A 13,951-nucleotide genomic window follows, 5' to 3' on the forward strand; every position below is an offset into this window, starting at 1 on the left:
CTATTTAGGATAGTTGTGCCTAATTATTTGTATAAATGGAACTTAGAGCAGGGCCTCTTTGTGCTCTGCAGAAACTTCTTCACAAAATCCTACTGCTTTCACAAGTTTAATAACCAAATTTAGAGGCAGTAGGGAAGAATTAGAGCCAAAGGAAGCAGAAGGGGGTTAAGTGAGGTGCTTAATATAATTCAGAACATTTATGTCAGAACTGGTAGTAGAAGAGTCATCTTGATCTGGTTTTGGGTGCATTTCGTCATAGCATTTTTTAGCAAGACTTTGGAAAAATATACACTTTAAGAGTGATCTGAGGGAGAGATTCCACTCGTGACAGAGAGCTGGAAGAGGTTTTGGAGGGAGTTTTAAGACACTTTTGAGAGAAGAGATGAGACGTTGGTGGGCATATGGGCAGAGTGGATAGTTTGAAGTGTAGACAAAAGACTAGCAGTGGAGGATTTTTATCTTCAGTGTCTGAAAGTGCTCAGGGAACTGAAGATGTGCATGCCTTTAASGGATAAGGAAATACATCACAGAATTTTCAGCAAGGTTAATGAGTTTGTACCTTTACTAGCTCGACAGCTTGTAAAACTTCTGTACTGACCTTGAAAATAAGCAGCTTGTGCAAAGTGGATACTGGGACTACAAGGGCAGGAAGGACTTTGGTGGCCAGATAGTCCTTCCTCCAGTGTAATGGCTCTAGGGCTTCCTGTGTTAATGTAAGCTATGTATCTTTTATGCTTAGTGGAGCTTCATTTGTTTTCAAAGAYTGAGAAAATGAAAAATGAAATGTTACTAAAAAAAATGAAAAATCCCAAAAGCAGCAATGCTGTCTGAGTCCTTGTACTGTGAAGCAACAGACTGAATTTACTTGTTAGAAAATAAATGTGATTTGGGAGTTAGTCCAGTTATGTCTGTGTTTTTGATTTTAAGAARTTAGACATACTGTGCTCCACTGTCTTCTCCCCTTTCTAATTCGACTGTTCATTAGCAAATTAAATAACGTTATCTAGAAGTTGGATTATTAGTTTCTAACATGAATGAAGGCTGTGACATGAGTGATACAGAACTTTTTTTTTTTTGATCAGTATTGGAAGCTGGGTGTTGCTGTGATATGATTTGGGGTGARGGGAGGACTCTAGGTTGTGCACAATTTAATTTGAGTCAATGGTGCCCTTAGTGTCCCCCTGGGGAAGAGCATGTTGTACGGGGGCAGGTAGCTAGCACAGAACTTCTGTGCTTTGTGTTGAGGAAGGTTACCTCTCTGCTCTTTGGTTGCTTCTTTGCCAGCTTTTTTTCAGGGCACAAATTTGTCTTGTTTGTGTTTTGGAGCATCTCGTTTGACCTTAGCAACCTAGCTGACTAAACCTCGCTTTGTTATATGGAATTATGTCGATTTGCTAATCTCTAAAAATCTATGTTTTATATTTGAGACCGCTTATTGAAAACAAACCGAAAGCTCGAAATAGAAGCAACTTTGAGGATTTTTTTTTATTTTGATGGTTTTACTTTAACAGAAACGCTCAGTGATGTGGGTGTCTGCGTAATATAATATATCCTCTTCCAAATCCTGYCTGTATTGAGTTTGCGAAGCAATCCCTCACTCATTAAATGGCTTTCTAGTATGATAATTTGGAGAGAGAWCTGCTGTCCTTCAGCCTTCACACTGAGTCACATCTCATTGTAAAATCATCTCTTTACGGTTCCAAAATGCTGGGCTCCCAAACTTCCTTCATTAATGAGGCTGGAATGAATTTCATGATGGCTAGCTGTTTGCACCAGAGCCACGCGCAGTAAAGATGGTTGCWTTTTATTTCCACGATGCAGGAAACATTTGCAATGTACTGCAAGCAGGCGTGCAAACCAAGAATTAATAGGGAAGACTGTGTGTGTCTGTGTGTGTGCAGGCAAAATGAATTTCCTTTGCACCCATTTAGTTTCTCGTCCCCATCCCTCTTTTTTTGGTCCAAAAAGTGGAGGAATATTTTGATAATAGAATGAGTATATTTAGCAAAAGAAATAAATTCCTTAATTTTCCTACAGGGATATTTTTTTCCACTCTGATTTCATGAAAGCTGGCTTGTTTTACAACTAAACTGATCTGACCACAGCTCATTGTGTGGTGGGAACTGTTAAAGATCTTATTTTAAGCTCAACAAGATTACTGTGTAGGCATTCAGATGCCTTCAGTGTAATAGGTTAGGGGCTTCAGCATACCCTTTACAGTACCAGTAATTGAACTTCTTTAAGTATTTCAGCCCCTAATACTCTGGCTGAGAAGTATCTTGTTATTGGTTCACAGGAGATTGCTAACTACTTCATTTCTTCACACTAGCTTAATGGGGAATAATGAGTCACTCTGCCAATTACAACCCCATGATATGAAATAAATTTTGTCGTCTGTACTCTGGCTCCCCATCTTCCATTTCTGTCTTTCTTTTTATTTGGATTATTAAGGATTTGATCTTGCATTACTGAGGTCAGTAATTGCTTTACCTTTAACTCCATTTGACTCTGGAGCACACCCTAGTAACACAGTTCATGTTTTTAAAAGGTTTGTGCTTAAATACCCTTTAAAATACCCTTTTGAAAAGGTAGTTTGGCAAAGTGTAGAAATAAATGAACTCTAAAAATGGAAAGATTTTATCTCCATATTTCATGTGTAGGGAAGCTAGGTAGAGGACATGCTATTTGAAACATTCTATTATTTTTCTCAAACCTACTGCTGGGGAAATTTCCTATTGAAGTGTTGCAGTTTTTGTTATTGGTAAAATATTCCCATGTATATTTGTGCATTTCTATTCCTGTGGTATCTTTGTAGCACTCCTTGCTGGTATCATCAGGTAGTCATTATTTATGTAGCTAGCAAATGCTATTTGCTGCAAGAAGTGTAATTTGTTCTCTCAATTTGTTTTCTAATAGGTTTTCGTTCCAATTTCTATTTAGTGTATTGAATATGGAATGAATACAAAAAGCTTCCATAAAAATTAGCCCAAGACATAGCAAGCTCTCGCATCTTCAGATTAGTCTTTGAGCATAACTGATTCTGCAAGAAACTGACCCGATCTAATGAAAAAGGGGAACAAATAGAAAGCTGTTAGGAAAATGTTAACTTCCCAAATGTTTTACTTYTCCCAAATTGCAATATTACTGGTCAGGCCATAAAAGGATGCCCTTTTTTCTTTCTTTTTTTTTTCTTTCCTCTTGTTTTAACCTGTTATTCTTAAAATGCCCAAGCATACGTATCTCCAGAATGTTGTTGCCAGGGCTCTATAGCCTCCTGGTTAGTTCCATGGGAGGCAAGACTTGGTTAGATGACAAAGGACACTTGTAGATGTGCTCCAGACAATTTGTTTTGGTTGGGAGTATGAGAGACGTTCCTTACAATATACTTGAAAACCAAGCTTTTAATCTGTGGTAGTGACTTACTGTTTCCTAGCACTATCTCTGAATTACCTTTAATCTGCTGTAGGCAGTAACTTTTGATCTTTAAGGTATAGAATTCTTATTCTATAGATCATTTTTCTGAAGGCTTTCTCAGACTGATACTCATTACTATGCTGTGCTTTACTTCTCATTCTTTTGGTTCCCATTATAATTAAAAATGTGATGCTACTTCAGCGTAGGATAACTGGAARTTATACCAAGATTACATCCAGATCAGGGGAGACATTCGTTAGACTGTTATTTATTATGAGCGCTACCTGTGCTTCTAAAATTAAGAACCAATAAGTGACTGATACTGTGAAATTTATTGCTATTTCTAAAGGTACTGGCTTCAAGCATCACACACACATTGAGCCACTTGTGACTGTTCTTTGTCCTTGCTCCTGTGTCACCTTTTGTGTGTGTGTGTGTGTGCGGTGGCGATGGCAGTATTTTTTTTTTTTTTATCACTTTTTCAGTCACAACATGGGCTTATATTCAGTATGTTGCACAAACTTTGAGTTGCTTAACCATTACCTCTACTTTTTTCTATCTTGCCAAACCAAAAATAAACCTGAAAATAAACTATCTGCACCAAGAACAGCTGTTAATATTTATTTTCAAAAGAAAAAAAGTGACTTCTTGTCATGACCTTAAGAGAATCTTGCTTTCATGAACATCCATCATAACTAAATTTTAGGTTCTGTATTTCACATAGTAGAATTTCAGTATTATCTGTGTTGTCTTTGAAATATTTTAAGTGTTAAGGTTTACTTTATTAAAAGAATTATACGTATATGCTCAAAAAGTCATACTTTTTCTTTGTTATGAATAAAGTTACAAGACAATATTGCTGCTCATTCTTTTCCTAGACTTTTAAAGGTACAAATAAAACAAATGACATGTCTGAATTTTTGTGGTGGTAGATGGTAAAGAAACAAAAAAATCCGATAGGCACTGCTCGTTCTCCACTGTAGAAATGGATTTTTGTAGCTCTGTGGACTTCCAGCTGATGGAACTTCTATTATATCCGAGTGGCTTGTCCTGTCAAAACTAGTGCAAATCTTGCTATTTGTACAGAGCTTGATATTGATGGTCTCCCGCAGCTGGATTGGTAGGGTTGCTTTGTCCTTGCCAGAGGCTTAATTTGGGATTAGATGACATTTTTGCTCAGAAAATCCATTTGCATTAGTTAGCTACAAAGTCTATGTCTGCTTGCAGTTTTGAATGTCTTACAGCACTTATGTTTCTCTCTCACTGATTATTAAACATGCTGTTAGACTTCAGTTTTCCCGTAGTGTAGGAAACATGTGAAATGCACCACAATAATTTCTGGCAGTAGCTTTCTGGGTAGGTTCCTGGTGTGTGACCTAGGAGTAATGTTATGCTTTTGTTTCGCCTTGCTCGTRCCTGTGCGTTGTACAGCAGAGCAGAACAAACTTGGGTTAGAAGAAGAAAAGTGTCTCCACCAGTTCGGGTGATACGGGCTTTAATGCGTTGTCGGCTTTGGTTGTTCGTGCAGTGCGAGAAGTTCAAGAGCGCTGCCAGGCCAGGTTGCTTCGCATGGTGCAGRAGGGAGAAACTGTGCTGTGGGCTTCAGCCTGGCGCGTTCGTTACCCGCGAGGACCGGGCAGCTCTGCAGCGGGCAGCCTTCTCCAGAGGGCTTTGGCCAAGCTTGCTTTCCCCCACCCTGGGGCTCTCTGCTCACCAAGTTTTGCTCAAAGCAGAGTGCAAAATCCTGCTGGGCRTTGGAGCCCTCTGCCAGAGACTGCAGTGGGGTCCGCATGGGGTCCCCGGTGCTCTTCTGCACAGCTGCAACTCTCCTCCTTCCTTTCCAGCCTAAGAATCAATCTGCGAAACAGCTGCTGCAAGCGCGGTGCCAAGCCTTGCGATACCGTGCGTTTGCGTGGGTTTCCTAACATGTTGATAATACGTCCGTTAGAAAGTTTTTTGACTGTTTTCCATTCTTATTATGTATGGTGTTAGCTTTTTGCAGTATCTTACTTGGACTATTTCCTTTTACTCTTGTTTTTAYTTAACTTCTTTTTTTATATCTTGTATGCTATCAAGGAGCTGTAACATTATAGTGCCAACTTTTTGAGTCAGCACTGCTGTTAGAATTCTCACGGGGTGAGTTTAAATGTGCTGTAAGTTGTTACAGCAGTACTGACATCAGTGGCACACTTCCGTAAACCAGAAAGCTTGAAGAATAATATAAYAATAATAATTRTTATTTTACCATAAATAGAACCAATATCTATATTGTGTGATATTGTACTTCAACTCCTGACACAACGTATTCATCTTCCTTTTTTTGTGTGTGTGTTTTGTATTATTTTTCCTATAACAGCATGTATGTATCTTGGCAGAAGGATGCTTAGAGGGGGAAAAAACGGAGAGAAGAACAGGGAAAATATCAAGAAAAGATGTAGATTTTTCATTGTAGTGGCCAGGTTAGAAAAGGTTCAGGGACTTTCCTAGACTGTGTTTTCATTAATCTTTTCTTGGAAATTTTTTTTTAACTTTGTAAGAGTATTTACACTTGAGATCATGGAGTAGTATTAAAAATGTACTSTTAAGAYCAGATAATGTCTTAAGTGCAGAGATCATCATTGCATAGATGGGATACATAAAGAGTATAAATCATGAGTAAATATGACTGAGATTTGAAAAAGAATATGAGATGGATTTGTAAGTTTGTAAAAAGTGGGGGGGAAGAGAAGTGTTATGTTGTGGTATTAGAAATGTTCAGAAGATGCTAGTGTGACTGGGGGAGCAGAACATGAGGATCATCTTAACTAGTATTTTGCCTGAACTGGAGGGAAGTGCAGCAAGCGTTAAGACAAAGTAGCACTGCTGTAAGTAAGCTGTAGTACTTAAGGCAGAAATGACTGGAGAATGGATGAGTTATGTTTTTCAAGGTCGTGAGGAGAAAATGTGTGTGTCTCTCTCTCTCTCTCTATATATATATAATACACAAACACACATATAAGTGTGTGTGTGTATATATATATATATATATATATATATATATATGCCTTTTGTAGATGCTATACCAAAATTTCTTTCAAATTTTGGTGTTGCTGTTGTTGCAATAGCAAGAAGTTATGTGTACAAGTTACCTCAAGAGACCATACAGTGCGTCATTCTGTCCCTAAAACAGAACTAGCAGTACTTCTGTTTTTCCCCACAAGTTATACATTTAATCTATTCTTAAAGGCAGCATAAAGCCAAATAGCCAACCTCCAAAGCAAATGTTCCAGTGCATCCCTATATTTAGTAATGGAAGGTATCTCCTAACATCTAACCTGAATCTTCCTTTCTTTAACYTAAGCTTATTATTGTTATCCTTTGGACATGGGTATGGAGAACAGATCATTCCTTTCCTGTTTGCCATAGTCATTTATGTAGTTGGAGGCAGCTGTCATGAGGCATCTAGTTCACAGGTCTTGAAGGCTTTTGTCCATAGCCCCTGTATGGTGTTTGCCTTTTTAGCARTCGTTTAAGACAGTTGCCTCATGTTCAGCTTATGATCTGCTRTAATCCCAAATGCTTCTCTGAYGAAGAGCWGGCCACGTGTTCCACATCTCTGAATTGCGTTGTTTTAAGCAGTCTGGGCTGGTCTCTGTCTTGTGCTGTGTTCTTTTGCAGAGCATTTCTCATTTTTTCARAACAGTTCTGCCTCCCAACGTAGTTGCGCGTTCAGTGAGCTCTCAGAAGCTTGGCTAGTGCAGAAAGTACCCTCAATTCACTGCAAAATCGATCAAATGAGATAACACTTGTTAAATGAAATACAGGTGTGATTGTTGGACCACCTATCCACTTGTATGCTGGTAACAGTAGTGCYGGACAGTGTTACTGAACAGTCTAGCAATTCAAGAAATGTCTCTTAGTCTTCGTGGGCTTCTACCTCGTGCGTTCTTGCTGCCACAGATGGCTGGATTAACCTTGGGTAGAGATGTTTATCCTCGCAGTTGTCATGCATGCTGCACTTGGCTGTGTGGGCCTTACTCTCGGGGAGCTGCTGTCTTCTGCACTGGTCGTGCTCACAGGTTGATCAAGCTAGTACCATGTCTTGCACTCTGGCACCATCTCCAGTCGTTCAAATAGCTGAGCGGGATGGGGGAGATGGAAGGAGGCGTGAGCAGGGGGCAGGAAAGGCTGCGGTCAGCACCAAGCCCAGAACCGAGGCTCGGCACTGGCCGCAGAGAGGGAAACAAATACCTCTGTCCCTGGTGTGGATCCTGTTTGAGCTCTTGTTCGGCTCAAACTCAGCTGAGCTGCGATCCAGGAACTCCTACCTATGGCGGAAACAAGATACTGTCAGCCTAGTGATTTGGCAGCACCTCGCTACTTTGGGAAGCCACAGTTCTCAAGCCAACATATTTTCAGCGAGCTCTCGGTTGGAGAGGAAACTCTGTTGTGGGTAGCACTTGGCGACTTAATGCGCTTTCTTTTCTGCATTTCCAGCGTTCTAAAAATAGTGTTTTGTGTATGGCTAGTCCCAGTGATTTTGATATCTGGACTATCTGACCATGTGCCGTATTTAATGCTTCTTTGTGAACTGAACAGGGTGAGGTTAAAAGAGTCTTGTCTTTTGGAAATGCTCTGGATTCAGGTTAGGTGATGACTGAGCTTTGGCAGGGGCTGCCCAATCAAGAAATCTTCTGCAGTGCTTCATTCGAGAGCTGTCTAATGGAGTGAGGAATTAGGATTTAAAGCAAGGGAAATGTACAGTGCGGGTGGGTCATGCAGATGGATTTTTGTAGGGGGATGAGAGGAGTTTCTGCAGTCACGAGCACTAAAATTGCAGTGGTGGTGCTTGACTGTTAGCAGAGTAGGAGAGATGTTAAACCTGATCTAAATCAGTGCTCAGGGCTTTTTGTTGTTATTGTTTGTCCCCCCCCCACCAAATGAAAATGACTGCTTATGAAAGATTAGAGGATTTATGAGGGTGTCAAAACATATGGCAGATGGACTGGATTAGGACTCATGAGTACAGTAATCCAAATCCTTGCTGCCAAGCATTACAGCGGATCGCTTCCTGCTGCTGGGCTACACTAATGGACACAGTCAGGAGGAGCACAGGCTGTAACGAGGCTCAGTGGAAGAGTTGCTAGTGAAAGTGCTTATCTGGCAGACTTAATCCTGAAAGCACGTTTTTGGGAACAGAAGTCCCTTGGGAAGTTGATTATTTTTTACTTGTAATAAATTGCTGCAACGTTTTTTTTTTTTTTTTTAATCATTCTCTATACAAACTCTGGAAGAAGGTAAAGCCAAAATATGAGCTAAACCGTTATTATCTCTGAGTACAGTGGGGTAAAAGCCATGCAAAACTCATGTGGTGAAGTGTTGAGAGAGAAAAAAGGAGTCAGTCATTCCCCTTCTGAGCCAACATTATCTATCTCTGATTAAACAAATATATGATGTCCTACTTTAAATTTTTTTTGAACAGAAGTTTACATGTTAGGGAGGATTTTAGTGTCAGTTTTAGACCAAATCCCAAGGAGTGCCTATGAAATCTGTGAAACTTTACGGTGGGATGTCTGAGTTGCACAGGTGGTTAGTAGTTGCAGTTACATRTAGTTAATTTTAAAAAAGATCTCAATTACTGGCTTTTGAGAAGACCCATTCTGAAAAAGTTTCTGGGGAAAAATGCCAAGCATTTGCATTTGCACGCCTTTCCTGTAGTGAGTTAATTAAGCTAAAGAAGCTACCAGAGCGCTCTCTCTAGTTAACTGATGTCGTACAGCATGAGATAAAGCTCATGTGGAAAATCACTTAGGTACCTCTGAGCTGCACAAGTGAATGCATAGATATTTCATTTTATGCTGATGTAAAACATAAAGAAAAAAGTATTCTGAAAGCATGAAACATGATCTGCTTAGAGAAATACTGTGTTCTTTATAGAACCAAAAAAGAGTGAGGATCCAAACCTTGCAGATCTTAAATTCAAGCTTAAAAGGAGAGGCTGCACATAGTTAGTTGAGCCATGAGGATGGATTAGCTTCGAGGTRGAGACTGTTTGCCATCTAGAGCTGGGGAGAAAGGGCAAGCTGCTCGGTGTTACGGCTTTAGGAGGTACGAATCAGATCGGAAAGGTTTTTAGCAGGTTTCCCTGTTGTCCATGAGGGATGGCAGAGCTGCTCTCATCTGGTTGTGTTGAAGAGCTTCGTAATACAGAGAACTTTCTCAGTATTTAATTGAGAAGGGCAATCATTAGATCTTTAGCAAAGGGAGATTTTCTTCTGCTTGTTGAGTTAGATAAGTATTAACAAAATAAGAAGGCAACAAAGCAGTCTAAGRAATCTGTGAAAGCACCTTTCTCACCTCTGTTGATCAAGTTTCACTTTCATAGTATTTGGGATGTCTTAATCTTGCTAGTGATACGGTCCWTCAGGAAAGAACTTATCTGAATTTCTAATTATTAGGAAAAAACAAAAGCTTTCCATTTTCCATTTCCAGGTCTTTCTAAGCAACCTCCTTTATTCCTCTTCAGAAAATATAGAACGATACTAAAAAAGAAAAGGGTCGCTTTTAAAATTTGAGAGTTGGTTGTATGTTTGAAGGAAATAAGTTCAGAAATTTTTGAGCCAAAGGGACAGGCAGAAAGATTTTAATGTGACACGATGTGATGGGGAARAAAACGGACAAGTTAAAGCAGAACATAAGTGGTTAATATGAGGACATACCTGCAAGCCATGAAATTTGGAGAGTCTTTTTATTCCAAATATAAACTTAGGTGGGAGTTTCAGTGATAACCAGTTTGAACATTTAAACARTCCCATCAGCTAGGGGAAAAACAGTATCGGAGAGGAGTCACAGATCATTGCTCTACTTGCAAATACATATATGTTGTTAGAATAGGCTTGCCCAGGCATAAAATCATCATAGAGTGTAGTCTGGATTTTGGATGCTTTATTACCAAAGAATTGTTGATCAACCAGGATATGGAACTATACAAAAATCAATAGCTCAAGCAATGCAGTCAGTATCACAATTGAGATATGTGAACTCAGACTTTGTTTCATATATGAAAAATGCCAGCATTTTAAAGTGGAACTGATATAAATGCATGAAACATTTTCGTCATAAATTTGTTTGTTCCCTACTAATACCTTYATTTTATTCTTCCATATCTTCATAGAATTGAATCAATTAATCTAACTGCCATTAAATATTTTAGAATTCACAAGGAGAAACTCTACAAAATCAGGAGGAGGACTAAATTTCTTAATGAGATAAGCAGAGAAGTGATTACTAGATTACATGATTACTAGACTAAAACTTGTTACTGGAACATCAGTAACCTGTTGAAAGAAAACTATTAACAATTGGCCTGAAGCGGAGCAGCACAATCAGCTCTATTTCGTGATACTAGAAGATCTCCAGGGGTCCCTTCCAACCTTACTTATTCTATGATACCGAGGGAAGGAGCCCTCCTCAAAAAAGGAGAAGAAATGAGCTGTTTGAAAGCAAAAAGATAAACTATTCCAGCAGGAAGTCCTGAATCTAAATGCTGAGTGGAAACAAGCAGTGAAGAACCAGCCCAAGAATGTGTAGTGGGAGATGGAAAAAACAGACTTAATGAAATGAAAAATGATTGACAAATAATTCTTCATAATAACAGGGGAAGAGATTATCAAAATGCTTATAGTCTGTCTGGAGCTATCTGGCAAATAGTTTTTCTTTTCTTACAAAAGACATCTGAGAAATTGAAATATAAAAATACATGTATTTTAACTTTCATAAGTACTTTGACAAAGAGACAATAATCCCAAACAGCTTGCATTCAGGGAACTCGCATGATTCGAGCAGGAATTGAGCTCATCAGTCGTAGAAGTAAGTGAGAAAGTCTTGCTTCCCCCTTCTCGTTTAAACAGAACTGGTGCATTTCTGCAAATCTTCAGAAAAAAACAAGCACTTCCTGAAGGTGGAGGTGCAAGTGGAGTGGGGCAACCAAAAGCTCCAGGTGGCAGATTCTGCATTATTCCATAAATAAGTGGGGACCCTTAGAGCTGCTAGCGTGGTGACATGGGTAGGTGGAGACAGCTGAATGCTTCATGTAATATCATTTAGATGGATATGGAGATATAGAAGGATTTTAGAGCACTGATTTTACTATGGTGAGCTTCAAGGAAGGAAGAAAACAACATAGCCTTTGGCTGTGAGATGGAGCCTTCAGCAATAAGGCAGACCTGAAGGCTCCAAGTGATCATTGTAGTGCAGTGGCAGGAGCCTGAGGGCCTAAACATGGAGTCTGTTTCCTCTGGACATGGAGCCTGTTTTCCTCTCTTGCCTTCTTAGAAAGTTTGTTTGGTTCTCAGGTGAAATAGTGSAAGTTAGATTTTCATTAGGGAAAGCCATACTGGCACATTCATGGACTGACATCCCTATGGTCTCTAACAGCTTGATTTTATGTGATACAGCTTAAATGAAAGAGCCTGTTCTTTTACCTTATAGTCAGCAATACACCCCAGCGTTTTGTGATCCAGATGTCAGAGCCAAGTATCTACAGTGTTTATAATCATTACAAAAAAAGAGAAAAAAAATCTATGTATCGATTTTGTTTATGATTTAAAGTGTTAAACACCTGATGTTAATATATACTGATGATTCKTTTTGATGTTTCTTTCTTTCAGAGGAAGAATTTGTCCCTCTTCTTCAGCATTGCTTTATTGACCTCCTGGGGGACTGCACTGCTGGGTATCCGCTTATACTGGATGGGCAACAAACCACCGAGTTTTTCCAACTCTGACAATCCAGCAGCTGACTCGGACAGTTTTCTCACGCGTACTCTGACCTTCTTTTACCTGCCGGCCAAGAACCTTTGGCTGTTGCTGTGCCCGGACACCCTCAGCTTTGACTGGTCTATGGATGCTGTGCCTCTTCTTAAAGCAGTCAGCGACTGGAGGAACCTACACACTGTGGCCTTCTACGCTGGACTCCTTCTCCTCACCTACTCTAGCTTGAAGGGCTCTAGCAACGAGAAAGAGTGCAATGGGAAAACAGTGATAAAYGGCAAGCAGAATGCCAATGGGCATAGCTGCCACTCAGAGATGGAGTATAAGATGTTGGAGGTGAAGTCCAGCTTTGCGTTGAAAGARGAGAATGGCATAAGAAAGCACGGGATGCAGAAACTGCCGCTGCCTTCAACTGAGAACATTGTCGTTCTGTCTCTGTCTTTGTTGATAGTGCCCTTTGTTCCTGCCACCAACCTATTTTTCTATGTTGGCTTTGTAATAGCAGAGCGTGTGCTGTATGTTCCTAGTATGGGCTTCTGCCTGCTGGTTACAGTAGGTGTCAGGGCCCTTTATGTCAAAGCCCAGAAGCGCTTTCTGAAGAACTTGGTTTTTTGTTCCACTGCTGCATTAATTGTTTTCTATGGACTCAAGACTGTTGTCAGGAATGGGGACTGGCAGAATGAGGAGATGCTGTATAGGTCAGGGATAAAAGTAAACCCTGCTAAAGGTAATTTGTGCGCTTTACGGTGAATGTGTCACTTCTTCCTATCTGTCTTCGTCTTTGAATTGTCTGGTTTTATTAACTGTGTTTAAAGAAGATACTTCAGGAAATACCCATTTAAGTTGCAGTAATATGAATGTCAGCAAAAAAGAGGAAAAGCAGGAATATGTTTTGATTAGGTGTTACAGGTTTGGTATTCACATGTAGAAAATGAGACCCTAAGGTAAGAGGATACTTTATTTTTTGTTAAGCTTAGTGCTGTATTTTGGAGTTAAAGATGGAATATCAGTATTACAGATGCCAACTTGGTAGTTTTCCATTTGGAGTCTGGTATCTGTCATCCTAATGAATCTTTTTTTTTTTTTTTAATATACACTGATTGTGAATAGAAAATATAAGAAATAGTAAAAGACAGCGTAAGGAAGGTGCTGTCTTTTTTATTTCAGTTGACGTAAATGACRTGAATACTATATAATAAAGATGAGGAAATGAGGTCATATTATTAAGATTAGGAAATGACTGTAGTTCCTACTGCATACAAGTGCTGTGAACAGTTATTGTCAAATACTTAGGCCTGCAGGTTGATGCATAAATGTCAGCTATTTGTAACACTGTCCGGCTACTTTATAGCTATGCTGTAACGAAATGTGACCACAGCTAGTATAATAAACATGTCCCATCAGGCAGTAAACTGCCTAGTTTTGGGATCAGTAACAATGTTTAGCTGTGGCTCTGTGGTTTCCGCGCAAACGGCAAATCCAGCTGGGATCCTGAACTCAGCGCTGCCCTGGCTGTACGGCTCTTGGCACACAAGCAAGCTTATGTGACCACAGTCAAAATACCACCTGTGAGTGCGGTGTTGGGCCTTCGTTATTCAGAAAGCRTCAGAAGTGAGAAGGGATCAAAAATTTGATGGCACTTGAACATTTTGCACTTGAGTTTCCCCAGTTCTCTGCTCCGCAGCCCACTGTATGATGCACAGTCATTTGCTGACAGAGCTGTGCCTTTTGGTGAGGCAGTTATGTCATGACACAGTCTAAAAGTTGTGATAATATAAGGCAAATGC

General features: G+C 39.7%; 1 protein-coding gene across 1 annotated transcript in view; it reads left to right on the plus strand.

Annotated features, from left to right (window-relative positions):
* Positions 1-13,951, plus strand: part of TMTC2 (transmembrane O-mannosyltransferase targeting cadherins 2) — a 149,777-nt gene that overhangs the window by 30,624 nt on the left and 105,202 nt on the right. Inside the window, exon 2 of the mRNA XM_085308817.1 lies at positions 12,063-12,891. Within this exon, the coding sequence (XP_085164943.1) occupies positions 12,063-12,891 (829 nt within the window). The remainder of the gene's footprint in view (positions 1-12,062; positions 12,892-13,951) is intronic.

Source organism: Rhea americana, unplaced genomic scaffold (assembly GCF_003343005.1).
Source record: "Rhea americana isolate MKP2758 unplaced genomic scaffold, rheAme1 scaffold_283, whole genome shotgun sequence".
Taxonomy (NCBI): Eukaryota; Metazoa; Chordata; class Aves; order Rheiformes; family Rheidae; genus Rhea; species Rhea americana.